Below are 24,037 nucleotides of genomic sequence, written 5' to 3'. Positions count from 1 at the left end.
AATCTTCCCTATTCTCAAAGGGAAAAGCTTGTCCACATCAACTCTGTCTATCCCTCTCATCATTTTAAAGACCTCTATCAGGTCCCCCCTTAACCTTCTGCGCTCCAGAGAATAAAGACCTAACTTATTCAACCTATCTCTGTAACTTAGTTGTTGAAACCCAGGCAACATTCTAGTAAATCTCCTCTATACTCTCTCTATTTTGTTGACATCCTTCCTATAATTGGGCGACCAAAATTGTACACCATACTCCAGATTTGGTCTCACCAATGCCTTGTACAATTTTAACATTACATCCCAGCTTCTATACTCAATGCTCTGATTTATAAAGGCTAGCATACCAAAAGCTTTATTTACCACCATATCTATATGAGATTCCACCTTCAAGGAACTATGCACGGTTATACCCAGATCCCTCTGTTTAACTGCATTCTTCAATTCCCTACCATTTACCATGTACGTCCTATTTTGATTTGTCCTGCCAAGGTGTAGCACCTCACATTTATCAGCATTAAACTCCATCTGCCATCTTTCAGCCCATTTTTCCAAATGGCCTAAATCACTCTGTAGACTTTGGAAATCCTCTTCATTATCCACAACACCCCCTATCTTGGTATCATCTGCATACTTACTAATCCAATTTACCACACCTTCATCCAGATCATTGATGTACATGACAAACAACAAAGGACCCAACACAGATCCCTGAGGCACCCCACTAGTCACCTGCCTCCAACCCGATAAACAGCCATCCACCATTACCCTCTGGCTTCTCCCATTCAGCCACTGTTGAATCCATCTTGCTATTCCTGCATTTATACCCAACAGTTGAACCTTCTTAACCAACCTTCCATGAGGAACCTTGTCAAAGGCCTTACTAAAGTCCATATAGACAACATCCACTGCTTTACCCTCGTCAATTTCCCTAGTAACCTCTTCAAAAAATTCAAGAAGATTAGTCAAACATGACCTTCCAGGCACAAATCCATGTTGACTGTTCCTAATCAGACCCTGTTTATCGAGATGCTTATATATATTATCTCTAAGTATCTTTTCCATTAATTTGCCCACCACTGAAGTCAAACTAACAGGTCTATAATTGCTAGGTTTACTCTTAGAACCCTTTTTAAACAATGGAACAACATGCGCAGTACGCCAATCCTCGGGGACTATTCCCGTTTCTAATGACATTTGAAATATTTCTGTCATAGCCCCGGCTATTTCTACACTAACTTCCCTCAATGTCCTAGGGAATATCCTGTCAGGACCTGGAGACTTATCCACTTTTATATTTTTCAAAAGTGTCAGTACTTCTTTTACTTTGAACCTCATAGTATCCATAGCTACTCTACTAGTTTCCCTTACCTCACATAATTCAATATCCTTCTCCTTGGTGAATACCGAAGAAAAAAAATTGTTCAATATCTCCCCCATCTCTTTTGGCTCTGCAGATAGCTGTCCACTCTGTCTCTCCAATGGACCAATTTTATCCCTCCTTATCCTTTTGCTATTAATATAGCTGTAGAAACCCTTTGGATTGACTTTCACCTTACTTGCCAAAGCAACCTCATATCTTCTTTTAGCTTTTCTAATTTATTTCTTAAGATTATTTTTACATTCCTTATACTCCTCAAGCACCTCATGTACTGTTCTGTGTTCTCATCAAACACACTCCTAATCCAGTGATCTGGTCCAATGTATCTCCAGCTACTCGACCTCTGAGACCAATATATATGCTCCTAGTTATGGAGACCAAAACTGTATCAGATATTAACTGTGCACACTGTTTCAGATATTATTCAGATCATCAATGATCTGCACAAATAGATTGGAATTATTGGTGGAATGAGGAAAAAGAGATGCATTTGACCCATTGTGCAGATTTGATGAAATATTTTAATTTCACTGGATGAGAGATAAGAGAACATAATGATGGAGGACTCCCAACATTCGCGGAGCTGGGGCTGCGGGCGTCCGGCCGCGGGCGGCGCTGGATTTGGAGCGCCTCGCAGCCAGGGGTAGAGTTGCCGGGGTCGGAGCTCCAACCGCGCCGCCCGCGGCCGGACGGAGCCCCCAGCTCCGCGATGTTGGGAGTCGCCGACCAGGTAGGCGACTAAGAATTAAAGTTTCCCCCTTCACACCCCACCACCACCACCACATAAAATCCCTCCAAACTAACTGACTAACATTTATGCAATGATTTACAATGATTCCCCGGTCTCCTGGGAGGAGGCAGCCACTCCAGACTTTTCAAGCCGCCCGCGCTACCTACCTAATCTACGCTAAAAATCTTCCATTCGGAAATCCGAAAATTTCCGAAATCCGACAAGTGTCTGGTCCCAAGGCTTTCGGATAAAAGGTTGTGCACCTGTATCCCGTTCCTGCCTGCTCCCCATACCCCCTGACTCCACTATCTTTAAGAGCCCTATCTAGCTCTTGAAAGTATCCAGAGAACTGGCCTCCACCGCCCTCTGAGGCAGAGAATTCCACAGACTCACAATGCTCTGTGTGAAAATGCGTTTCCTCATCTCCGTTCCAAATGCCTTGCCCCTTTTTCTTAAACTGGCCCCTGGTTCTGGACACGCCCAACATCGGGAACATGTTTCCTGCCTCCAGCGTGTCCAAACCCTCATAATCTTTTATGTTTCAATAAGATCCCCTCATCCTACTAAATTCCAGAGTATACTAGCCCAGCAGCTCCATTCAGCATATGACAGTCCCGCCATCCCGGGACTTAACCTTGTAAACCTACGCTGCACTCCCTCAATAGCAAGAATGTTCTGTTCTCTCTTTAACTGCAATCCAATAACGTTGTATTTTTCTGCTCTCCCTTTTAACAATCTGCTATTACTCTGAAGTGGATCTCCACCATATCTGATCAACTGAGGCATCATTCCTGCAGTATTCATGGAGACTTGTCACAATGTCAACCTCACTGAATTTAAAGGTGGTTTTGCCACTTTGGAGAGGAGTATTTAAGTGTCAGAATATATTGGTTGTGCAAAATGAGGAAGTGAGAGATAAGGATGGAAAATAAGTCATTTTCAAAAAGATAGCAGCCTGCAACTAGCAACACATTGCAGATTCTCTGTCTCTGCCCCCATGCCATTTTTTATAATGTGTTTGTTTACTAAAACTTGGTGAAACTAAGACCTGGAGAAAATTTTTTTATTTGATTAAACCGCGAAAATACAATTGATCTGTACATGGCGAAAGACATATAAAGCTGGAGTCTCAGTGGGACAGGCAGCATCTCTGGAGAAAAGCAATAGGTGATGTTTCGGGTCGAGACCCTTAAGAACTTGGCGTATGATTTGAAAATTGTCTATTTTTGTGTTGAATTTAAGCATGCTTAAAGGGAAAAGTTGCAGATTTGTTTTAAGATTGGGAAACATCCTTGGGAGACAAATGAAAGGCAACATAACAGCACAGTGTAGGAATGAACTGCAGATGTTGGTTTATACCAAAGATAGGCACAAAGTGCTGGAGTAACTTAGCGAGTCAGGCAGCATATCTGCTGAAAAAGGAAAGGTGATGTTTCGGGTCGGAAACCTTCTTCAGACCGTTTCTTGCTGCCAAGGGTACTTCCTCTTAGTCGCTTTCGTTGGAGCATCTGTAGAAATTGGTAAGAATCTTTGGAGATATGCCCATTTATCTTGTGTAGGAAAGAACTGTAGAAGCTGGTTTAAATCGAAGCTAGATACAAATTGCTGGAGTAACTCTGCGGGACAGGCAGCATCTCTGGAGAGAAGGAATGGGTGACATTTTGGGTCGAGACCCGTCTTCGGACTGATGTCAGGGGAGTGATCGGGACAGAGATGGAATGTAGTCTGCGACAGTAAGACTGGTGGGCGAACTGGGAAGGGGGAGGGGATAGAGAGAAAGAGAGAGAAGGGAAAGCAAGGGCTATTTGATGTTAGAGAAGTCAATGTTCATACCACTGGGGTGTAAGCTACACAAGGGAAATACGAGGGCTGTTCCTCCAATTTGCGCTGGGACTAACTCTGACAATGGAGGAGGCCCAGGACAGAAAGTTCAGATTGGGAATGGGAGGGGGAGTTAAAATGCTGAGTAACTGGGAGATCAGGTAGGTTAGGGCAGACTGAGCGGAGGTGTTCAGAGAAACGTTATGGGAAACGTTTTGTGTGTTTTTATATTTTCGGAATTTGAATTTGAATTTAAATTCTTGGAACTCTGGAATGCAGTTTAAGGTATTTCATTGAAACTAATGGTAAAAGCCTTTTTCATTTGAATATTGGGTTGCAGGAAAGCAGTCCTTTCATAAATTAAAGAATACTTGCAGCTAAGCATTAAGTCGTAGTGATTCAATTGGTAAGGTTGCAACTAACTTGCTGGTTGTTGCTCTTTACAGTTCTATTGAAATGATTGTGGCGTCGTTTCATCCGCTGTACAATTAAAAAAAAAATTAAAAATAATGAATGAACAGCATTAAACTTGCTTGCTAAAAGACAGGAGCAGTAACCTAAGGCTGTATCATACCGATAACCCTGTGATGAAGCTATGTATGTGTGTGCTTGATACTTCGACTAAACACTATTACAAATGTTGCCATTGCGGTCTATTTAATACAATTGCAGCAGCAAGTTTGAAATAGTCATGATGCAGGGGAACACCCTTTGGCCCAATTTGCCCATGTTGACCTCCGTCTGACGAAGGGTCTCGACCCAAAACGTCACCCATTCCTTCTATCCAGAGATGCTGCCTGGCCTGCTGAGATACTCTGGCAATGTGTGACTATAATTTATCTATGTTAGTCCCACATGTCTGTGTTTGGACCACATCTCACTCTAAACCTTTCCTATCCACGTACCTGTCCAAATGTTTTTTAAATGTTGTTATAGAACCTCCCTTAACTACCTCCTCTCCCATCTCATTCCATATACTCACCACCCTCTGTGTAAAAAAATATGTTTGTGGATTCTTTGTGATGCCCATAATAAGTTGGAACCTTAGGGTCTCTTATTTATTTTGCTTCAGAAAACAATGTTTATTACTTTGTTTTTGGGGTATTAATGACTGAATCCCTGCCACATTATTGCAAACATGTTTCAATGTGTGATAAATTGATCTTTTCATTGACTTGATAATGTTCTACATTGATGTAAACATCTTTCACCTCAGGAAAACGTTTAAAGGGTAAAATGACTTATCAGGTTGTTTTGCAACATTTTGTCTCTCACATGGTGAAATGGTTGGAGTAGGGTGTCTGTTGCACTTAAGGAAAGTGGCAACACTTCTGACACTAATATCCCACAAGCAGCAATGTGGCGAATGCATTTAACTGTTTCTGGTTGTCAGTTGTTGAGAAGGGGAAGGAACTGCAGATGCTGGTTTACACCGAAGATAGATACAAAATGTTGGAGTAACTCAGCGGGACAGGCATAATTTCTGGAGAGAAGGAATGGGTGACGTTTCAAAACGTCACCCTTTCCTTGTCTCCAGAGATGCTGCCTGTCCTGCTGAGTTACACCAGCATTTTGTGTCTATCATCTTTGTTGAGAAGGGGATATCTATCAGCCTTGGTGCTCTCCTCTTAATGTCAACCTTAAACACTTAACACTGCATGGCTCCTCGCAGATACTAAGTCTAACAGATATTTCAGATATATTATGGATTGAACAAGTTATGCTGCTATTCATCAAGGGCAATGTTCTAATTTTTTGGAAGGTTTACTTTACACCTTTTGATTACTGACCACATCTGTCTTTGAGAAATTGATATTGATAACTTGACCATTTCTTAATGATACTTTACTGTCATATGTAACTAGCTACAGTGAATTTTTGTTTGCATATAATTCAGTAAAATCTTACTATTCATAGGCACAATCATACTTGAGTACAAGAGTTGTACATTGTTGGCTAAAATCAGTTTATTTGGACCCCTGACAACTATTTTTTCATCGGTTAAATGTAGTTTTGCTAAGCAGTTGTCTTTAGAAACGTTGCTTTGGTGTGGTGTGGTATTCAATCTTCAATTGCAATTTTATACGTTTTAAATTATTAATGGCGCGTGGATTTGTATCCTTTTCTCATTATTTGAACTATTACTGCATATGTTTTGATTATATTAAGACAATTTTAGCTATAGCTATCAAAAATTCTACAAAAGGAGTCTTCTTTAAGAGCCATGGTAGATACTTTATCCTCCATATTTGCTTCTGCATTGTTAGTGGTGACTTGATCACCCATCTCTTGCTTTCATTCATCTCCCTTAGATTTTCTTTTTTTAAATAACTATACACCCAAAACGTTTCTAGAGAAGAGAAACCCATGTGTTTCTCATGTGCTTTGTTTTGTTTAATGCTCACATATTCTGGTTCTAATTTCAAAATTATGACCCAGAATTCTTGATTTTCTACCTCATGAAATCTTTTTATATATTTTTTAAATACTGCTATGAGATCACAACCTTGATTTCAAACCTGTTCTCATTGTTTAATCTTCTAAGGTCCAGATATAGTTATGATATTTAGTCTTTCCAACCGGCTGGGATGTCTATTAATTTGGCAACGTGAAGGCAGCTTGAGCGCATCTTCATTGCTATTTATTACCTTTCACTAAACTGGGATAAAACAAAAGTTTCCTTGGATTTTAAAACAACCTCCTGAAGGTGTATATCGCCTGGTTGTTAAGGAGAGGTGCCTCTAACATCTGTGGTGATGGCATCCAAATTTTTGAACAAAATCCAAGGCACATTAACCAAGGGTACCTCGCTGGGTAACGAATGGAGTCTTTATTATCACAGGTCAATATTTTTTCCCCCATGAAAACACACACAAACATTCTGCATGGTAGTTGTGTGTCCACAGTGGTATCAAATGGCATCAAAAGCACAAAACAGAGGGGGGCAAATAATTAGTGGGAAGGAACTGCAGATGCTGACTTAAACCGAAAATAGACATAAAATTCTAGAGTAACTCAGCGAGACAGGCAGCATCTGTGGAGTTCCTTCCCTCTAGAGACGCTGCCTGTCCGGCTGAGTTAGTCCAGAATTTTGTGTCTATCTTCGAGGGAAATAATTAGTTCTGCTGTTTGTAGGAATTAACATATGTACATGCGTATGTTGGACTTTCTAATATGGGAGTTTGTTTGTACGGAGGTGTATTTGTAATCTGGGGGCTTGCCTGTATGTTATTTTCTGACTGCCAATGTGATCAGGAATCCATGGCTACAGCATGATTGCTGATCCTCCATCGAGAAGGAGTCCTGCTCGAACTGCCCAGTCTGATTCATGCCTTAATCCTTGAAGTGGCCACTGCAGGGCAGAGAATTTTATGCACAACTCCCTATTATCATTGCAACCAAAAGCTTGATTTGGGGGATTGCTGGTCCAACTCCCCAGTCCCCACTTGCATGTATATCATTTATTCTTGATGAAGGTTTAATAATGTTTTACTAACTTCTGACTATCGTGTTACTCCAACAGATTGTTCAATGCGCTGATCCAAGTTCTGCACCATAATGGAGGAAAATTTGCAATGAATCAATATGGTAGGCATGACTCCATTCAGTTCAATCACAAAGCAAAATAGAGTGATGCACCGTGGAAACAGGCCCTTCGACCCAACTTGTCTACACTGATCAACATGCCACATCTACATTAGTCTCACTTGCCTGAGTTTGGCCCATATCCCTCTAAACCTGTCCTATCCATGTATCTATCTAATTGCTCTTTAAACATTACAATAGTCCCTGTCTCAACTACCTTCGCTGGCAGCTTGTTAAATATACCCACCACTCTTTGTGTGAAAAGGTTACTACCCCTCAGATTTCTATACAATCTTTCCCTCTTCACCTTAAACCTATGCCCTCTGGTTCCTGACGCCACAACTCTGGGTAAGTGTGCGTCAACTCGATTTATTCCTCTCATGATTTTAAACCGATTAGGAAACGGGGAGATGCAACGAGACCTGGGTGTCATGGTACACCAGTCATTGAAAGTAGGCATGCAGGTGCAGCAGGCAGTGAAGAAAGCTAATGGTATGTTAGCATTTATAGCAAAAGGATTTGAGTATAGGAGCAGGGAGGTTCTATTGCAGTTGTACAGGGTCTTGGTGAGACCACACCTGGAGTATTGCGTACAGTTTTGGTCTCCTAATCTGAGGAAATACATTCTTGCCATAGAGGGAGTGCAGAGAAGGTTCACCAGACTGATTCCTAGGATGTCAGGACTTTCATATGCAGAAAGACTGGATAGACTCGGCTTGTACGCGCTAGAATTTGGAAGATTGAGGGGGGATCTTATAGAAACGTACAAAATTCTTAAGGGGTTGGACAAGCTAGATGCAGGAAGATTGTTCCCGATGTTGGGGAAGTCCAGAACAAGGGGTCACAGTTTAAGGATAAGGGGGAAATCTTTTATGACTGAGATGAGAAAAACATTTGAGTGGTGAATCTGTGGAATTCTCTGCCACAGAAGGTAGTTGAGGCCAGTTCATTGACTATATTTAAGAGGGAGTTAGATGTGACCCTTGTGGCTAAAGGCATCAGGGGGTATGGAGAGAATGCAGGTACAGGATACTGAGTTGGGTGATCAGCCATGATCATATTGAATGGCGGTGCAGGCTCGAAGGGCCGAATGGCCTACTCCACCTATTTTCTATGTTTCTATACACCTCTATAAGATCACCCCTCATCCTCTTGCGCACCAGGGAACAGATTCAAATCTCTCCCTATAGCTCAGACCTTCGAATTGTGGCAACATCCTTGTAAATGTCCTCTGCACCATGATAGATTTGCTGGCAGATGGAAAAGGTATATTTCATATTTGTCAACTTCTGCTGAGACACTTGTCCACAGGCATGATGCATCCTTGGACACTTTGGTCGGGTGGTGGGGACAGGCGAGGAATGTGCTGGCTTTCTGGCCACGGCCGTATTAGACAAGGTGTGCCTGCCTGGTGCTCATGGAAATTAAATATATTGGCATACAATGTTCTATCTAAACTATTCAGTGTTCTTAAAGCAAATTAACATTTTCTAAATTCTATTGAATATCCCATCTTCCACCTGGATATGGGATTGGAAAGGGAATGGTGCACAGAATGGGTGGACCAGGAGAGTTGCCGAGGAGAACCAGTGGGGCTGGTAGATGGTGGGGTTTGGAGTGGAGATCGATGAGGATTGAGGACATGGGGAAATTAGTGTAGCTTGAGGTAGGGAGAAGGTAACCTCACAGGCATAGTGACCCAAACGCAAAGTGCGGGAGGAACTCTGTGAGTCAGGTGGCATCCAAGGAGGGAATGGACAGACAATGTTTCCGGTCGGGGCCCTTCATAATATAGTCAGTAATGTATCGAGGAAGAGCAGATAGGTGCAAGGAACAGTTGAGTTTTAAAGTCAGCTTAAACCCCAGCAGAGCTGCGTGTTTGGGGGGGTGGGGGGGGTCAGGGTCAAAAACACCTGTGTTGTTCCTGGGTGGCCTTCATATTTTCACCATTTACTATTCACCATTTATTTTTCTACACAATGTGAAGAGTTCCCCTGTGTCACCAGACTTTGCCCTGGAGTTAGACTGCAACCTGAGTCTGTGGTACTGTTACTTTCTATCCAGCATTTAAATGATCAGTTTTGCATTGCAGCACATTAAATATGCAAACAAGACCGTCACCTATCCTAGTGCTTGTTCTATAATCATTGGATGATATGACATGGTCAAGTTGGAAAGGGTCTTCAATTCCTTATTTTTATGTTGGGCACAAGATTTGGCTAGATGGACACACATACTAAATATACATTTACAACTTTTTCACTTGTGGCACATTTGATCTGGACTGTTTGATTCTATTTTACCAACTCTTGAATTATTTGAATTATTTTTTTATGAGTGGAAAATGCTGTAAATGTTCAACAGGTTTGGGCAGCATCTGTGGCAAGAGAAAGAGAGTTCATGTTTCAGCTTGATCTTTTATCAGAATTTGAAATAGTAAGTGCTGAACAGATTTTTACGTTGTGGTGCTGGTGGGGAAAGTGGAGAAGAGAGTACAGAAGACAAGGTGGCAGGATGAATTAAATGACAAAAGAGTGAGAGAATAAAGTAGGGAAAGTTGAGGTGAGTCATTGGAGCAAAGTGGACACTTCCCCTTTTGGAACCCTGCAACCGTGCTCAGAAGCATATTGATTTATGCTTCCCAAGGTTTCCAAAGAACACACGCTGCGGCAGTTAGAATTCCAGAATGCCCAATCTGAATTATCTGTCCAGAATAGTGTATAAATTGTCGGAGCAGAATTAGGCCCTTCGGCCCATGCAATCATGGCTGATTTATCTTTCCCTCAACCCCATTCTTCTGCCTTCTCCCCATAACCCTTGACGCCCTTACTAATCAAGAACCTATCAATATCCACTGTAAAAAATATCTATTGACTTGGCCTCCGTCGCCTTCTGTGGCAATGAATTCCACAGATTCACCACCCTCTGACTCTCCTTTCTAAAGGTCATTAAGGTCATAGGTAATGGGGGTAGCCCATCATGTCTACTCCGCCATTCAATCATAGCTGATCCATCTCTCCCTCCTAACCCCATACTCTTGCCTTCTCCCCACAACCTCTGACACCTGTACTAATCAAAAATCTATCAATGCCTTTAAAAAATCCCCACTAACAGCCTTCTGTGGCAAAGAATTCCACAGATTCACCACCCTCTGACTAAATAAATTTCTCCTCATCTCTTTCCTAAAAGAAAGTCCTATTGTTCTGAGTCAATGGTCTCTGGTCCTAGACTCTCCACATCCACTCTATCCAGGCCTTTCACTATTCGGTAAGTTACAATGAGGTCCTCCCTCATCCTGCTAAACTCCAGCAACCTTTCACAAAACCATGCTGACCAGCCTATTTTATCATGAGTTTCTAAGTACAAAACCTCATCCTTTATAATGAACTCTAAAACCTTACCTTATTTTAGTGTTGGGCACAAGATGTGGCTAGATGGGCACAGATGCTAAATATACATTTTCAGGCTAATCTGCCTATTAATTTTCACTCTTCTGCTTCACTCCCTTCTTGAACAACAGTAATATTTGCAACTTGCCAATCATCTGGAACGCCTCCTGACTCTAGTGATTCGTGAAAGATCACAACTAATGCTTTTACAATCTCTAAAGCCACCTCTTTCAGAACCCAAGGGTGCAATCCATCCAGTCCAGGTGACTTATCCACCTTCAGATCTTTCAGCTTCCTAAGCCTTCTTCTTAGTGAAAGCCACTCCACTGACACAGCACATAACCCTGTTGTTTATTGTTACGTGTACCAAGGTACAGTGAAAAGCTTTTATTCCGTGCTAACCGGTCAGCAGAAAGACAATACATGATTACAATCGTCATTCAGTGTACAGATACTTGTTAAAGGAATAACATTTAGTGCAAGATAAAGGCAGTAAAGTCCGATCAAAGATAGTCCAAGGGTCTCCAATGAGGTAGATAGTAGTTCAGGACTGCTCCCTAGTTGTGGTAGGATGGTTCAGTTGCCTGATAACAGCTGGGTAGAAACTGTCCCTGAATCTCGAGGTGTGCATTTTCACATTTCTGTACCCTTTGCCCGAGGGAAGAAGAGGGAGTGACCAGAGTGCGACTCGTCCTTGATTATGCTGGTGGCCTTGCTGAGGGTGAGGTATAAATGGAGTCAATGGAAGGTAGATTGGTTTGTGCGATGGTCTGGGCTGCGTCCACAATTCTCTGCAATTTCTTGGGGCTGTTCCCAAGCTATCAGACAGGGCATCACTGCAAACTGAGTGTAGGATCTATCAGAAAGTGGTCACTGCAAACTGAAATTTGTCTTTCATCCATGTTGTCGTGAGTTTTGAGAATTGTAAGGAAGATGAGTAGGTTATACAAGGTAAACAGAAAATGCTGGGGTAACTCAGTGGGTGAGGCAGCATCTCAGGAGAGAAGGAATGGGCGACGTTTCGGGGCGAGACCCTTCTTCAGACTGATGTCAGGGGAGGGGACGGGACAAAGATAGAATGTAGGCGGAGACAGTAAGACTAGTAGGAGAACTGGGAAGGGGATGGAGAGAGGAAGCCAGGGCTATTTGAAATTGGAGACGTCAATGTTCATACTGCTGGGGTGTAAACTACCTAAGTGAAATATGGTGAACGACCTAAACGAAGTGCTGATCTTCCAATTTGTGCTGGGACTCACTCTGCCAATGGAGGAGGCCCAGGACAGAAAGGTCAGGTTGGGAATGGGAGGGGGAGCTGAAGAAGAGTCTCGACCCGAAACGCTGCCTATTTCCTTCGCTCCATAGATGCTGCCTCACCCGCTGAGTTTCTCCAGCATTTTTGTCTACCTTCGATTTTCCCGCATCTGCAGTTCCTTCTTAAACACCGGGAGATCAGGTAAGTTAAGACAAACTGAGCGGAGGTGTTCAGTGAAACGATCGCCGAGCCTGCGCTTGGTGTCGCCGATGTAGAGAAGTTGACACCTGTAACCTGTTTGGGACGACAGATGGCGCAATGGGCTAAGTGTTCGGCTGGCGACCGGAAGGTAGCCGGTTCGAATCCCGTTTGGAGTGCATACTGTCGTTGTGTCCTTGGGCAAGACACTTCACCCACCTTTGCCTGTGTGTGAGTGATTGGTGGTGGTCGGAGGGGCCGTAGGCGCAGATTAGCAGCCACGCTTCCGTCAGTCTGCCCCAGGGCAGCTGTGGCTACAGAAGTAGCTCACCACCACCGAGTGTGACTGAGGAGTGAATGAATAATGCGATGTAAAGCGCCTTGAGCATCTAGAAAGGCGCTATATAAATCCCATCCATTATTATTATTATTAACAGCAATACAGTAGATGAGGTTGGAGGAAGTGCAAGTGAACCTCTACCTCACCTGGAAAGACTGTTTGGGTCCTTGGATGGAGTGAAGGGGGAGGTAAAGGGGCAGGTGTTGCATCTCCTGCGGTTGCAGGGGAAAGTACCTGGGAAGGGGGTGGTTTGGGTGAGAAGGGAGGAGTTGACCAGGGAGTTTCGGAGGGACCTGTCTCTGCGGAAAGCAGAAAGGGGTGGAGATGGGAAGATGTGGCCAGTAGTGAGATCCTGTTGGAGGTGGCGAAAATGTTGGAGGATTATATGCTGTGTGCGACGGCTGATGGGGTGGAAGGTGAGGACAAGTGGGACTCTGTCCTTGTTATGAATGGGGGGATGGGGAGTAAGAGCGGAGCTGTGGGATATCGAGGAGACCCAAGTGGGAGCCTCATCTTTAATGGAAGAGGGGAATCCCCGTTTCTTAAAGAAAGAGGACATCTCCGATGCCGTGGTATGGAACACCTTATCCTGGGCGCAGATGCGGCGTAGACGGAGGTATTGGGAGTAGGGGGATAGAGTCTTTACAGGAACCAGGGTGAGAAGAAGTGTAGTCAAGACAGCTATGGGAGTCGGTAGGTTTGTAGTAGATGTCTGTCAATAATCTGTTTCCATTGATGTGTCAGGATAGCTATGGGAGTCAAATATGAGTAGGTTATAGTCTGGTTAACCCTGGAGCTCACATACTGGGGAGTATGGTGGGAAAAATGGCCAAGAATGGCTAAAGTTGACATTCTGCTGTAAAGCAGGTTTCTTTATCTCTTGGGGGGAGGATAGTCCTCCACAGTTCTGGCTAGGTTCTTATCTGTTGCAATCTTGAGGTTACAGCTGCTCTTTGTTATTGTGTTCAGCAGGCAAGTAAGTCTGTCAAAGGTTAACCAACACCTGTTTTTGGAAGGGGACCCCATTTAACAATTGCATCAAAAACTCCCTGTAGGGATCTTGACATTTATGGTATCTACATGGTAGATATATAGTGGGAGAGTGAAAATAACAGGAAACGTAAGATTAAAGTGAATTCTGGGGAAAGGCAAAGATGAAAGTTTACAGAGACTTTGATTAATGTTGGTTTATTCTAACTCCACAAGTAACCATTGTGTCATGAACGTATACAAATCTTGCAGTTACTTTAGCTTGTTAAAGCAGCTTGAGCTTGCTCACACTTGCATTGCAAAGGCCTTTATTAAACCGACTAGTTCGATAGAATCACCACTGATCTATGAGTTTTGTTTTGTTTGTCTGTGCGTATCTGAGTAAAGTCTGATATAGGGTACGAGTAAAGTGCAAAATTCCATTCTACAATCCACAATTTCACATCTGGGTTCACCAGTGTGTTTATTCAGCCCTGAGATGGGCAGTGGAAAGTTGTTTGTTAGTTAGTTTTCATTTATGTTCCTGTGGAGGTCTAAGCCCAGTGTGTGTAAAACATACGTATCATCTTAATCTTGTTACTTGTGTTTAGTTGCAAGCTGGAATTTTGCCTGTGACAGTAAAAACTAAAATAATACAGTTGGCATGCTCCCTTGTCCATGACAACTCTATAATGCATTGGTTCACTGCTGGTCGCAGATGAAAATCATGAGATCCTAACAGTAATGTCCGTGCTGTGTGATATAAGTGTGTGCTGTGGTCACATAAGTGAGTTTGAGTCATGGGCATAGCTCGATAAGCACAGAAACAGGCCCTTCAGCCCAACTAGTCCACACTGACCATCAACCACCCATTTATGCGAGTCATAAGAGCACGATAGCAGGCCCTTCGGCCCAACTAGTCCACGATGACCAATTGTTCCATTATGCTAGTCCCATTTTCCCGTGTTTTGTCCATATCCCTCAATCTTTGCTATCCAGGTACCTGTCCAAGAGTCTCTTAATTGCTGCTATGATATCTGCCTTAACTCCTTCATCTGGCAGCTAATGCCACATATCTACCACCCTCTGAGTGAAAATGCTGCCGGTTAGGTTCATATTAAATTCAGCCGTTCTCATCTTGAACCTATATCCTCTGATTTTTGATTCCCCTATGCTGGGTAAAAGACTGCATCACCCTATCTATTTCCCTCATAATTTCATACACCTGTGTAAGGTCACCCCTCAGTCTCCTGTGCTCCAGGGAATAAAGTCTTAGCCTTCCCATCCTCTCCCAAAAGTTCAACCTCTCCTGGCAACATCCTCGTAAATCTTCTCTGCGCTCTTTTCAGATTAATGACATCCTTCCTTTAGCAGAGTGACTAAAACGACACAGTACTCTAACTGCGACCTCACCAACATCTTGTATACCTGTAACCTAACATCCCAACTTTATACTCAATATCCTGACTGACTGAGGCCAATGTACCTTAAAAGCCTTTTTTATCTACCTGTGATACCACTTTCAGGGAACTATATACTCGTACTCATAGATCCCTCTGCTCTACAACACTTCCCAGGGTTCTACCATTCACTGTGAAGGTCCTGTCCTGGTTTAACGTCCCAAAATGCAACTTTTCACACTTATCTGCTTTAAACTCGATTAACTTTTCCTCAGCTGATCAAAATCCTGTTGTAATTTTTGATAACCATCATAGTTATCTACAATGCCACCTACACTTTAGTGTCATCTGCAAACATACTAATCATGCCTTGTATATTCTCATCCAAATTGTTGATATAAATCACAAACAGCAATGGGCTCAGACTGATTCGTGAAACAAACCACCATTTACACGCCTCCAGTGTGACAACTCATCTTCCATCATCACCCTCTGCTTTTTTCCATGCAGCCAATTCTGTATCCAGGAATCTTCCTGGATCCCCTACGATCCCATACTAGTTCATCATTAATTCCATTGCCTTTGGTGTTGTGTTGCTCTTGAACTTCTAATGCCAATGTAAAGTATGAAATAGTGATTTGGAGTTTCCCCACCAATGCAACCCACTACTGAGATATGCCCCGGTGGCCATCTGCTCCTTGTAGCGCAAGACATTCATTTAGGTACAAGTAGAACAAAGGCATCTTGAATGTCTAATGAAGGGTTGCGACCTGAAACGTCACCTATCCATGTTCTCCAGTGATGCTGCCTGACCAGCTGAGTTACTCTTGCACTTTGTGTCCTTTTGTGCAAACCAGCATCTGCAGTTACTTGTGTCTATGTCTTTAATGTTGATCCCTTGTGCCAAGTTTACCTGTTACAATATGTTTAATTTGCCAAAATGAGTGAATATGTTATATGATGCTCTTTAGCTAATACAGCACCTTGGTTTGCTGGAGGAAATCGGACACTGAGCAGAATTAAGTTAGGGAAAATGATCAACATGGATGCATAAGTTGCATTTGTAGGAGCTGAACGAGATAGAACAAGACGTAAGCTAAAGAAACAGTAATCTTGCAGTACAAGACTTTATCCTTTTCTAGAATTTACTTTTTTTATTGCAAGTATTGCTACTCATGCATGCATATGAACAAGTCAGTTTCCACTCAACAAACCTGAAACTGCAGCGAGGTAATTGACATATAGGCTTTGGTTGTTCATGATCTTCTACCATTTACTGGTAGCGTGCAAGAGCAAAGTTTGAGCAATAGCTGTGAACAAGACGCAGTTCTCGCGTTAGTTTTATTCTCCGTCTAGCTCCCACTCGTGATCCAACTTTGTAATTTAAAGATACATGATTTCCACCAGCATTAAGAAGTTCATAGGAATAATATCCAATAGTTGAGAAAATCTTCCTGTCTGGCATCACTGAAGTCCATGCACTGGATTAATGACTGTTGCTATAATTTGATAATGCCATTTGTTAAAATGGTGGCAGTTCCACCTGTGTGGAATATTAATGCAGACAATGAATGAAACATGAGAATTGTAGAATGGGGAGGGGGGGTGGGTGCCATCAAATGAGATACATTTGTGGACATTTTTATTGTGTGGGTAGATATACATATCTTTGGCAATTTCTGTCACGTATGAGGATGGTAGGTATTGACACAAGCAACTGGACGATAGTTACAGTAGGGGGCCACTGGAGATTGACTGTACAAGAGGATTTCAGAAGAGTTTAGGAAAACGGACAACTCAGCCCAAAAAAAGCAAAACACTTTACATTGTTTCAGCCCACTGCCTGCATTTGTAGAAGGTATAGCAGAGCCAGTGTGTGACCATGAAGCCACACCAAACAATGTTCAGCATAGTTATCCAGTAAGATGCAAACCTTTGCCTGTGAGTCTGATGGCTGCAATGCTAGTGCATGCATATGGAGTAACTGGACTTTTGAAACTGCATTTGGGGCAGGGTGCAGTTGGCAGTGGTGTTTGTGGAAAGAGATAAAATAACACACAGGAACAGGAGCAATAAATGTTCAGAGGCATATTAGCTCATAGAACGTTTTTTTTCTATGACTATTAGAGAGTAATAAAATTATACAGCTAGGAAACCGACCTGTGCCAACTCATCCATGCTAACTCAGGTTGTCGTTCTGGGCTGGTCATATTTTTCCCCCTATCCCTCTTGACCGTTCCTATCCATGCACCTGTCCAGACATCTTGATATGTAGTTATGGTATGTAACTTTACCACTTCCTTTCACAACTCGTTCCATATACCTGCTGCCCTCTGGGTGAAATTGAATAAATTGCATAGTATCATTAGACACATTGGTGCCAAGTGATTTTTATTTTTAAATGGGATGGTTTTCATGCATTCTTGAAATACAGGAGAGAATTGCTCCAGTGCAACTATGCATGTTGCAGTTTCGTGAAATATGACCAGTTATTACATTGTGGCATGGAGCCGGGTTTGGCTGAAGGACCAGTTTCCATGTTGTATGACTCTCCCCCTGCATTTATTCCAACTGTGTATTCTGTTTTCTTTTTCCAGAATTAACAAAACAATTCCACTGAAGAATGAATCTTGAAGACAAACTCAATCGAATCTTTCTTAAATGCAGCAGTATAAATGAAATGCAGTCTTCCAGACCGCAGGTTGTGGTGGGCAGCATTTCTGGTCAGTCTTCTGTACATATTGAAGCACAGGAAACCGTGTTAGAAGAGAGGGAGATCTCTCATGAAGAAATTCTCCACCAAGAAACTGTTTTACAGCAAAGTGCCCTCCCACAGGAAGAACTAATTTCACACGATGAGCTAATGATCCACGAAGAGACAGTGAAAAATGATGATGAACACGATGGCCATGAAAGGCTCCCTCAGGAGTTAACGTATGAGCTAAATGTGAGTAGGCAGTGCCATTTGGCTTAATTGATCTATTTTCATGCAAGCAGGTAGATAATTATGCCACTTAACCAAACTGCATTCTTGCAGTGGGAGTCAAGACTTCACCGTTGGTTTTGTCTTGTTCTGCTAGGCAGAATATTGGCCAGCCTGTTCCAGTCCTTGAAACCAAGCACCAAGAGTTACGGTATTTCCTCCCACCACAGGTGGGGCGTCTCCTGCAGAACTGTAAAAAGTCTAAAGTTCGTGTTAAATCCTGACGTTTGTGTATTAATGACAAAAATATAATTATTTTTGTTATATTGTTATATTAAAATTTGACCAGAGATTTTGGTACCGCCTGCATGATACAGACTGATTTTTTTTTCATGGTTTTTAACAATGGTTTTGCAATGGTACTGGATTGGAAGCAATGTGCCAGGGCACGTTAACATATGACATCGTGTGTATTAGCGTCACTACCCAGTGACTGGATGCTTTCCAGAGGATCATTTCTATAGAAAGTGATTAGAATCTACAAGGAAAGTTGGTGTGTTTTATTTATCTTGGGTCACATACAGCTTTAATTTGAACCGTCCTGTTTGGATTTTGCCGATTGGCTATCGGGGCCTGTGAAAGATTCCTGATCTCTCGTGGAGAAAGTGATACTTCAGGGATGGGGTGAAATGGGCAGTTTAATGGATGATTGTGTGTTGTACCCTTTTGTTAGTAAATGACTGGTTGTTTGCATTTGGTACAATTTTAACAAAATTATTTACAACATGCAACTGACTTCCTTTTATTTAAGTACTGATGCTTTCTCAGGTATTATCTGTATAATTTTCTGCATTAAATAAATATTTAGTGGTTGTGATTTAAGTGGGTGGCACAACGGTAGAGTTGCTGCTTTACAGTGCCGGAAACCTAGGTTCGATCCCAACAATGGGTGCTATCTGCACAGAGTTTGCACGTTCTCCCTGTGAACGAGTGGGATTTCCCCAGATGTTCCGGTTTCCTCTTGCACTCCAAAGACATGCAGGTTTGTAGGTTAATTGGCTTTGGCATAATTGTCCCTAGTGTGTTGGATAGTGCTAGTGTACAGGTGATCGCTGATTGGCGTGGACGATGGGCCGAGGGACCTGTTTCCATGCTGTATCTCCAAAATTAAACAAAAGCTAAGCACTGTTAGCTGTAGCCAGTTTGGTCCTACATTGAGATCATTGTGTGGTTTTAGGATTAAATTCAAGAATAAATTAGCGTGCCACCAAATCCGAAGTATAACGTGCTCTCCGCAAGCGGCAGTGAAAGCAAAGCTGGAGTGCTGTCGTTTCCTCTCCATTTAAACAGGTGGAATTGGAACAACATCCCAACTCTTGTAGAGATCCCTGGATGGAGTGTGTTCAATTCTGGGCATCGAACTTCCAAGAAGAATGCACAGGGTTAGGTGGGGTGTGCTGTGCAATATTATCAGTGTTTTTCTGGGCTAAAAGAGTTACATTTATGGAGAAATTTAGGAAGCACATTGCACAAAAACTGTTAGTGGCACAGAACTGTTGAGGATGTAACAACTACCAACATAAGTCAAAAGTGGCTGTAATTATTTACAGGTCTGAAACAGGCTTTTGCAATAGAGTGGAGAGACAGTGGAAGGAATTTTATAATTCGCCCAATGCTGTTCAGTGAACTTGGAAGTGACAGGAGAGTGAAAGGGTCAGGTTATGAGCAGTTTGTGTTAGATTAACAATACATAGCTGTGCAGGAAAGCATTGGAAGAGCTGTAGATGGACTTAATGAGACTTCAGGCAGTATAATCACACTAGCCATTTTCTTCACCCAACATGGATCATTATGTGTGTGCCAGCATTCACAGAGTGTCTCTAATAGCACCTAGAAATTGTTGAACTAAACTGAGAACTAATAAGTGAGAGGGTACTATTGACTTCCTTGAATAAGAAACCATTAAAAACCTTTGCTTGGATGAGTTACAACAATCCACTGTAGATTGGCTATTAAAAGATAAAGTGCACACCAAAACTTTGGGTAATCTTCAATGGAGCCCTTTAATTCCAATGAACAGTCGTGGGAGAACCATTCCGTAAATGTTTCTTCTACGAGATAAATTTCAAACAAAAATGCCTCTGAAGGTAACCAGCCAGCTTTTGTTGGTTGAACTGTTTCATTCTCCATTTAAGTGGTAGCAAAATCAGAATTTACGCACTTATTGATGTTTGCCTCAATACACTTGCTGCGTTCTGCGTTTGCACCAGGGTGTTGCTTTTCAGAACGTGTGCCATGATGCAGAATGCCTTGATTTCAATGACTTGGCGTCATAGAGTGATCCAGTGTGGAAATAGGCTTTGGCCCAATTCGCCCACGCTAACATGTCAACATGACTTGATTTCTTGATTGTAGAGCAGACCTAAAGCAAAGGGGAGGCCATATTTCTGACAATCTAATTTGTTTAATGCATTTAATTTAATGCGTTTGATTTTTAACTTTTAACTAAAGTTCTTGCCTGTCTCGGTTGAAGTGAAATGACCTACAGCCCTTCCTGCTACCAAAGCTCTGCCTGGTGGTTTACAAGCTGATGAGGCTCTGGGTGATTTGAGATAGGATTTCTGAGTACACTTAAAGTCAGTGATCAGACATTTGATGCTGGAGCCAAGGTTACTCCAGGTGGCAAGTTATGGCAATGCATCCAAGCCTGGAAGACTGGGTGGCGTGCCTTGGCCAAGATATTTGACTCGGCATGTTTATGAATGAATGCTGCCATTGTGGAATTTGATATAGAAATTGGCATTTCTCCCAAGCATAACTGCTAGCAAAATCAGTATTCCCACACAAAGGCGAAAGTCCCAAGCTGGTTTTAGCTGACTGCACTCATAATCAGTTCATAATCATAATCAAAAATGTTCCCAATGTTGGACGAGTCTTAGAATAAAGGGGAGGCCATTTAAGACTGAGGTGAGAAAAATACATTTTTACCCAGAGAGTTGTGAATTTGTGGAATTCCCTGCCAAAGAGGGCAGTGGAGGCCAAATCACTGGATTGATTTAAGAGAGAGTTAGTTCGCGCTCTAAGGGCTAGTGGAATCAAGGGATATAGCAGGCACGAGTTATTGATTGGGGACGATCAGCCATGATCACAATGAATGGTGGTGCTGGCCCGAATGGCCTCCTCCTGCACCTATTTTCTATGTTTCTATAATCAGAATTTATTAGCCAAGTATGTTTTGCAACATATACGAGGAATTTGGTTTGCCATACAGTCATACCAAAAAAGTAACAAGACACACAACTACATAAAAAAATTAACATAGACATCCACCACAGCGGCTCCTCCCCGTTCCCCATTGTGATGGAAGGCAATAAAGTCTCATCTTCTTTCCTCCTTTTCTCCCGTGGTTTGGGGAGTTGAACCATCCGCAGTTGGGGCGATTGAAGCTCTCACGTCGGGTCGGTCGAAGATCCTGCGGCTTGGAGCTCCCGAAATTAGTCTCCAAACGGGGACTGCGATCTCCACAATGTTAAAGTCCGCAGACTCCCGTGGTTGGAACTCCGCTCATCGATGTTAAGTCCGCAGGCTCCCATGATTGGAGCGCCCGAGGTCCCAGCAAGAAGCAGCCAGCACCGTAGTGCAGACAGAGATACAACACGGAAAAAGTCACATCTCAGTCGAGGAAAGAGATTTTTTTTTAATTCCCCCACCCCCCCACAGAATACAAAACTAAAGATAAACTAAAACATACATTTTCCAACAAACTAAAAACACAAGAAGGAAAAGGATGAGACAGAGTGTTGGCGAGGCAGCCATCATATTTTGCCCTCTGGTGGTGAACTATTGCAGTGCCAAGGGAATCTGCTGAAACGATTCTGAATGGAGTAAAATATAAGGTGAGCTGACCAGTGTTAGAAATCAACGTTACCGAACTTATCAGTCAATATCTGTCAAATATTGTACTTGGAATCAGATTGTTAACTCTTTCCTTGAACTAATATTGTAACGATTCCTGGACAGTTTTGATAAGGTGATTTATACCATTTATTATCAATTCAAGTATTTTATCAGCGATGGACCAGGTTTGTGGTACTGTGATATGTTAAGTATTATGCCTTGCTATGTGAGTCAAAAGCTAACACTGTGTATAGTTGCTTAAAGCATGATTCTGGGGTAATGGCAAGGATGTGGAACAGAAGTCGCGATCAGTTCAGTGCAACCTGGCAGCCCAGCATAGTGTTTCAGTTCTTCCCATCCACTGATTTCTTGCGTTAATGTTCCATTGTTTCTGTAATGAAGTCTATGTTGTAGAACTTGGCATTGCCGCACAGCAGTGTCACTGGAAAGGTGTGCTGCGTCACCTGGGTTTGAATTTAATTTATTTCAGTACCACTTTGTCGTTGCAAAGGTAAATGTAAAGCAGGAAGTCCAGTACGCTGACGAAGGTGACCAGCTGAGGAAGGATAAAGTGCAACTACAAGAACCTATAGATTTGCAAAAGAAAAAGAAAAGGAAGCAGCGATCTCCTTCCAAGGTAACTAATCCAAATTGTACAGAATTGGGCCTCTGGAGGTCAACTTTCAGACGTGCGAGAAGACGGTGCGTCAGGAACGCAGTGGTTCGTGTGGTAGAATCCAAGTATATGTCTTTGTACAAACTTCCCTGCAGCAAAAAAGGTAGACAGAATGTCAGATGGAGCCTACAGACTATCAAATGATCAAAATAAACAAATGTTGAGAAGGTGAGCAAGTTTAGAGAGGTTATTTCCTAAGGAAATAGAACAAGGAACAGATGTCATTGGTCACAGTATCATTGAAGAAGGAAGCTGATAAATGAAACAGGGCTCCTCTTCCTGTGAATTGTGCTGAGTGTTGTCACTGAATGGGGATTATGAATGGAGATGTGGTTTATTGGGGATTATATTGTGATTGCCACGTGGCTCTGGTTCCTGAGGTTCCTAAATTCAAAAGTAATACATATTCTGTCAGTTTTTGGAATGAGCTCCAAACGGTTTATTCTAAAGAGTTTGTAAGAATATTCAATGTTGAATATTTATTTGGTAATCTGTAATACTCTGGTTGATAACTCTTAATGATAGAATTTAAGCTCTCTTGGGTAACTCTTCCATCCAGCACTGGGGTATCCTGGTTTCCATTTGTTTATTGACGGGACCTCAATGGCATGTGCAAACTTCATCAGTTTTAATTGTGATCACTTATATCTGTAGAATCTGTGTAGAACAGATTTTAGTAAACTATCTGTGGTTAGATTTGAAAGCATTTGGGGAAACATGTCTAATGCAATCTGTGTTTGGAATTGCATTTGTTCAGATTCTAACAATAAATGAAGATGGATCATTAGGACTTAAATGCCTGAAATCTCATATCTGTGAGCACTGCAATGCTGCTTTCCGTACCAACTATCATTTACAAAGGCATGTCTTCATTCATACAGGTATGGGTGGTCTTGTGTGCTAAACCATTCATGAACTCCACTTTGATATTCTATCAATGCCTGCAACTTTTAAAATAAATATATTGTATCATTAAAGATGATGCGGGTTAACAGTATCTAGCACATGAAACCCATAATATTAATGAATTTATGATTAATTGAATTCCTATTATTTTTGTTTTTTTGCTATTGCTTCCTAAAGTATGACTTATTGCAACTAATTTTTTTATTAATATTTGTTTTATTATATGCTTCTGAACTGCTTGAATTCTCACCCTAACATTCATGCATAATGGACCAAAACTTGCTGGGGAAAATTCCAGGTATCCCATGGAGTTGCCACTGAGTTCAGCCTCCTGATGAATAAGGGAGTCCGGAACTTGCTGGTTGCTCTTCACCCACGATTTTCCCATCGACACATAAAGCTGAATTAACTCAGCGGGACAGGCAGCATCTCTGGAGATGTTTCAGCCAACCAGTTTCGACCTGGATTTTCATCCAGAGATGCTGCCTGACCCGCTGACTCTAGCTTTTTGTGTCTATCTTTGGTTTAAACCAGCATCTACAGTTCCTTCTAACACACTTTCCCAGTTGCATTTGA

General features: G+C 42.2%; 1 protein-coding gene across 3 annotated transcripts in view; it reads left to right on the top strand.

Annotated features, from left to right (window-relative positions):
- The window catches only part of znf148 (zinc finger protein 148), a 58,179-nt gene that overhangs the window by 15,721 nt on the left and 18,421 nt on the right, over positions 1 to 24,037 (top strand). For 2 of the 3 annotated variants that reach the window (XM_055637713.1, XM_055637715.1), the window contains exons 2-5: positions 7,450 to 7,514; positions 17,657 to 18,006; positions 22,370 to 22,516; positions 23,313 to 23,436. In XM_055637713.1, the coding sequence (XP_055493688.1) occupies positions 17,683 to 18,006; positions 22,370 to 22,516; positions 23,313 to 23,436 (595 nt within the window). In that variant the 5' untranslated portion in view covers positions 7,450 to 7,514; positions 17,657 to 17,682. The remainder of the gene's footprint in view (positions 1 to 7,449; positions 7,515 to 17,656; positions 18,007 to 22,369; positions 22,517 to 23,312; positions 23,437 to 24,037) is intronic. The other variant, XM_055637714.1, reaches the window with a different exon arrangement.

The sequence above is a fragment of the Leucoraja erinacea genome, chromosome 7 (assembly GCF_028641065.1).
Source record: "Leucoraja erinacea ecotype New England chromosome 7, Leri_hhj_1, whole genome shotgun sequence".
Lineage (NCBI taxonomy): Eukaryota > Metazoa > Chordata > Chondrichthyes > Rajiformes > Rajidae > Leucoraja > Leucoraja erinaceus.
Note: the sequence above shows the minus strand (reverse complement) of the source record. Positions and strands in the feature narration are given on the sequence as shown.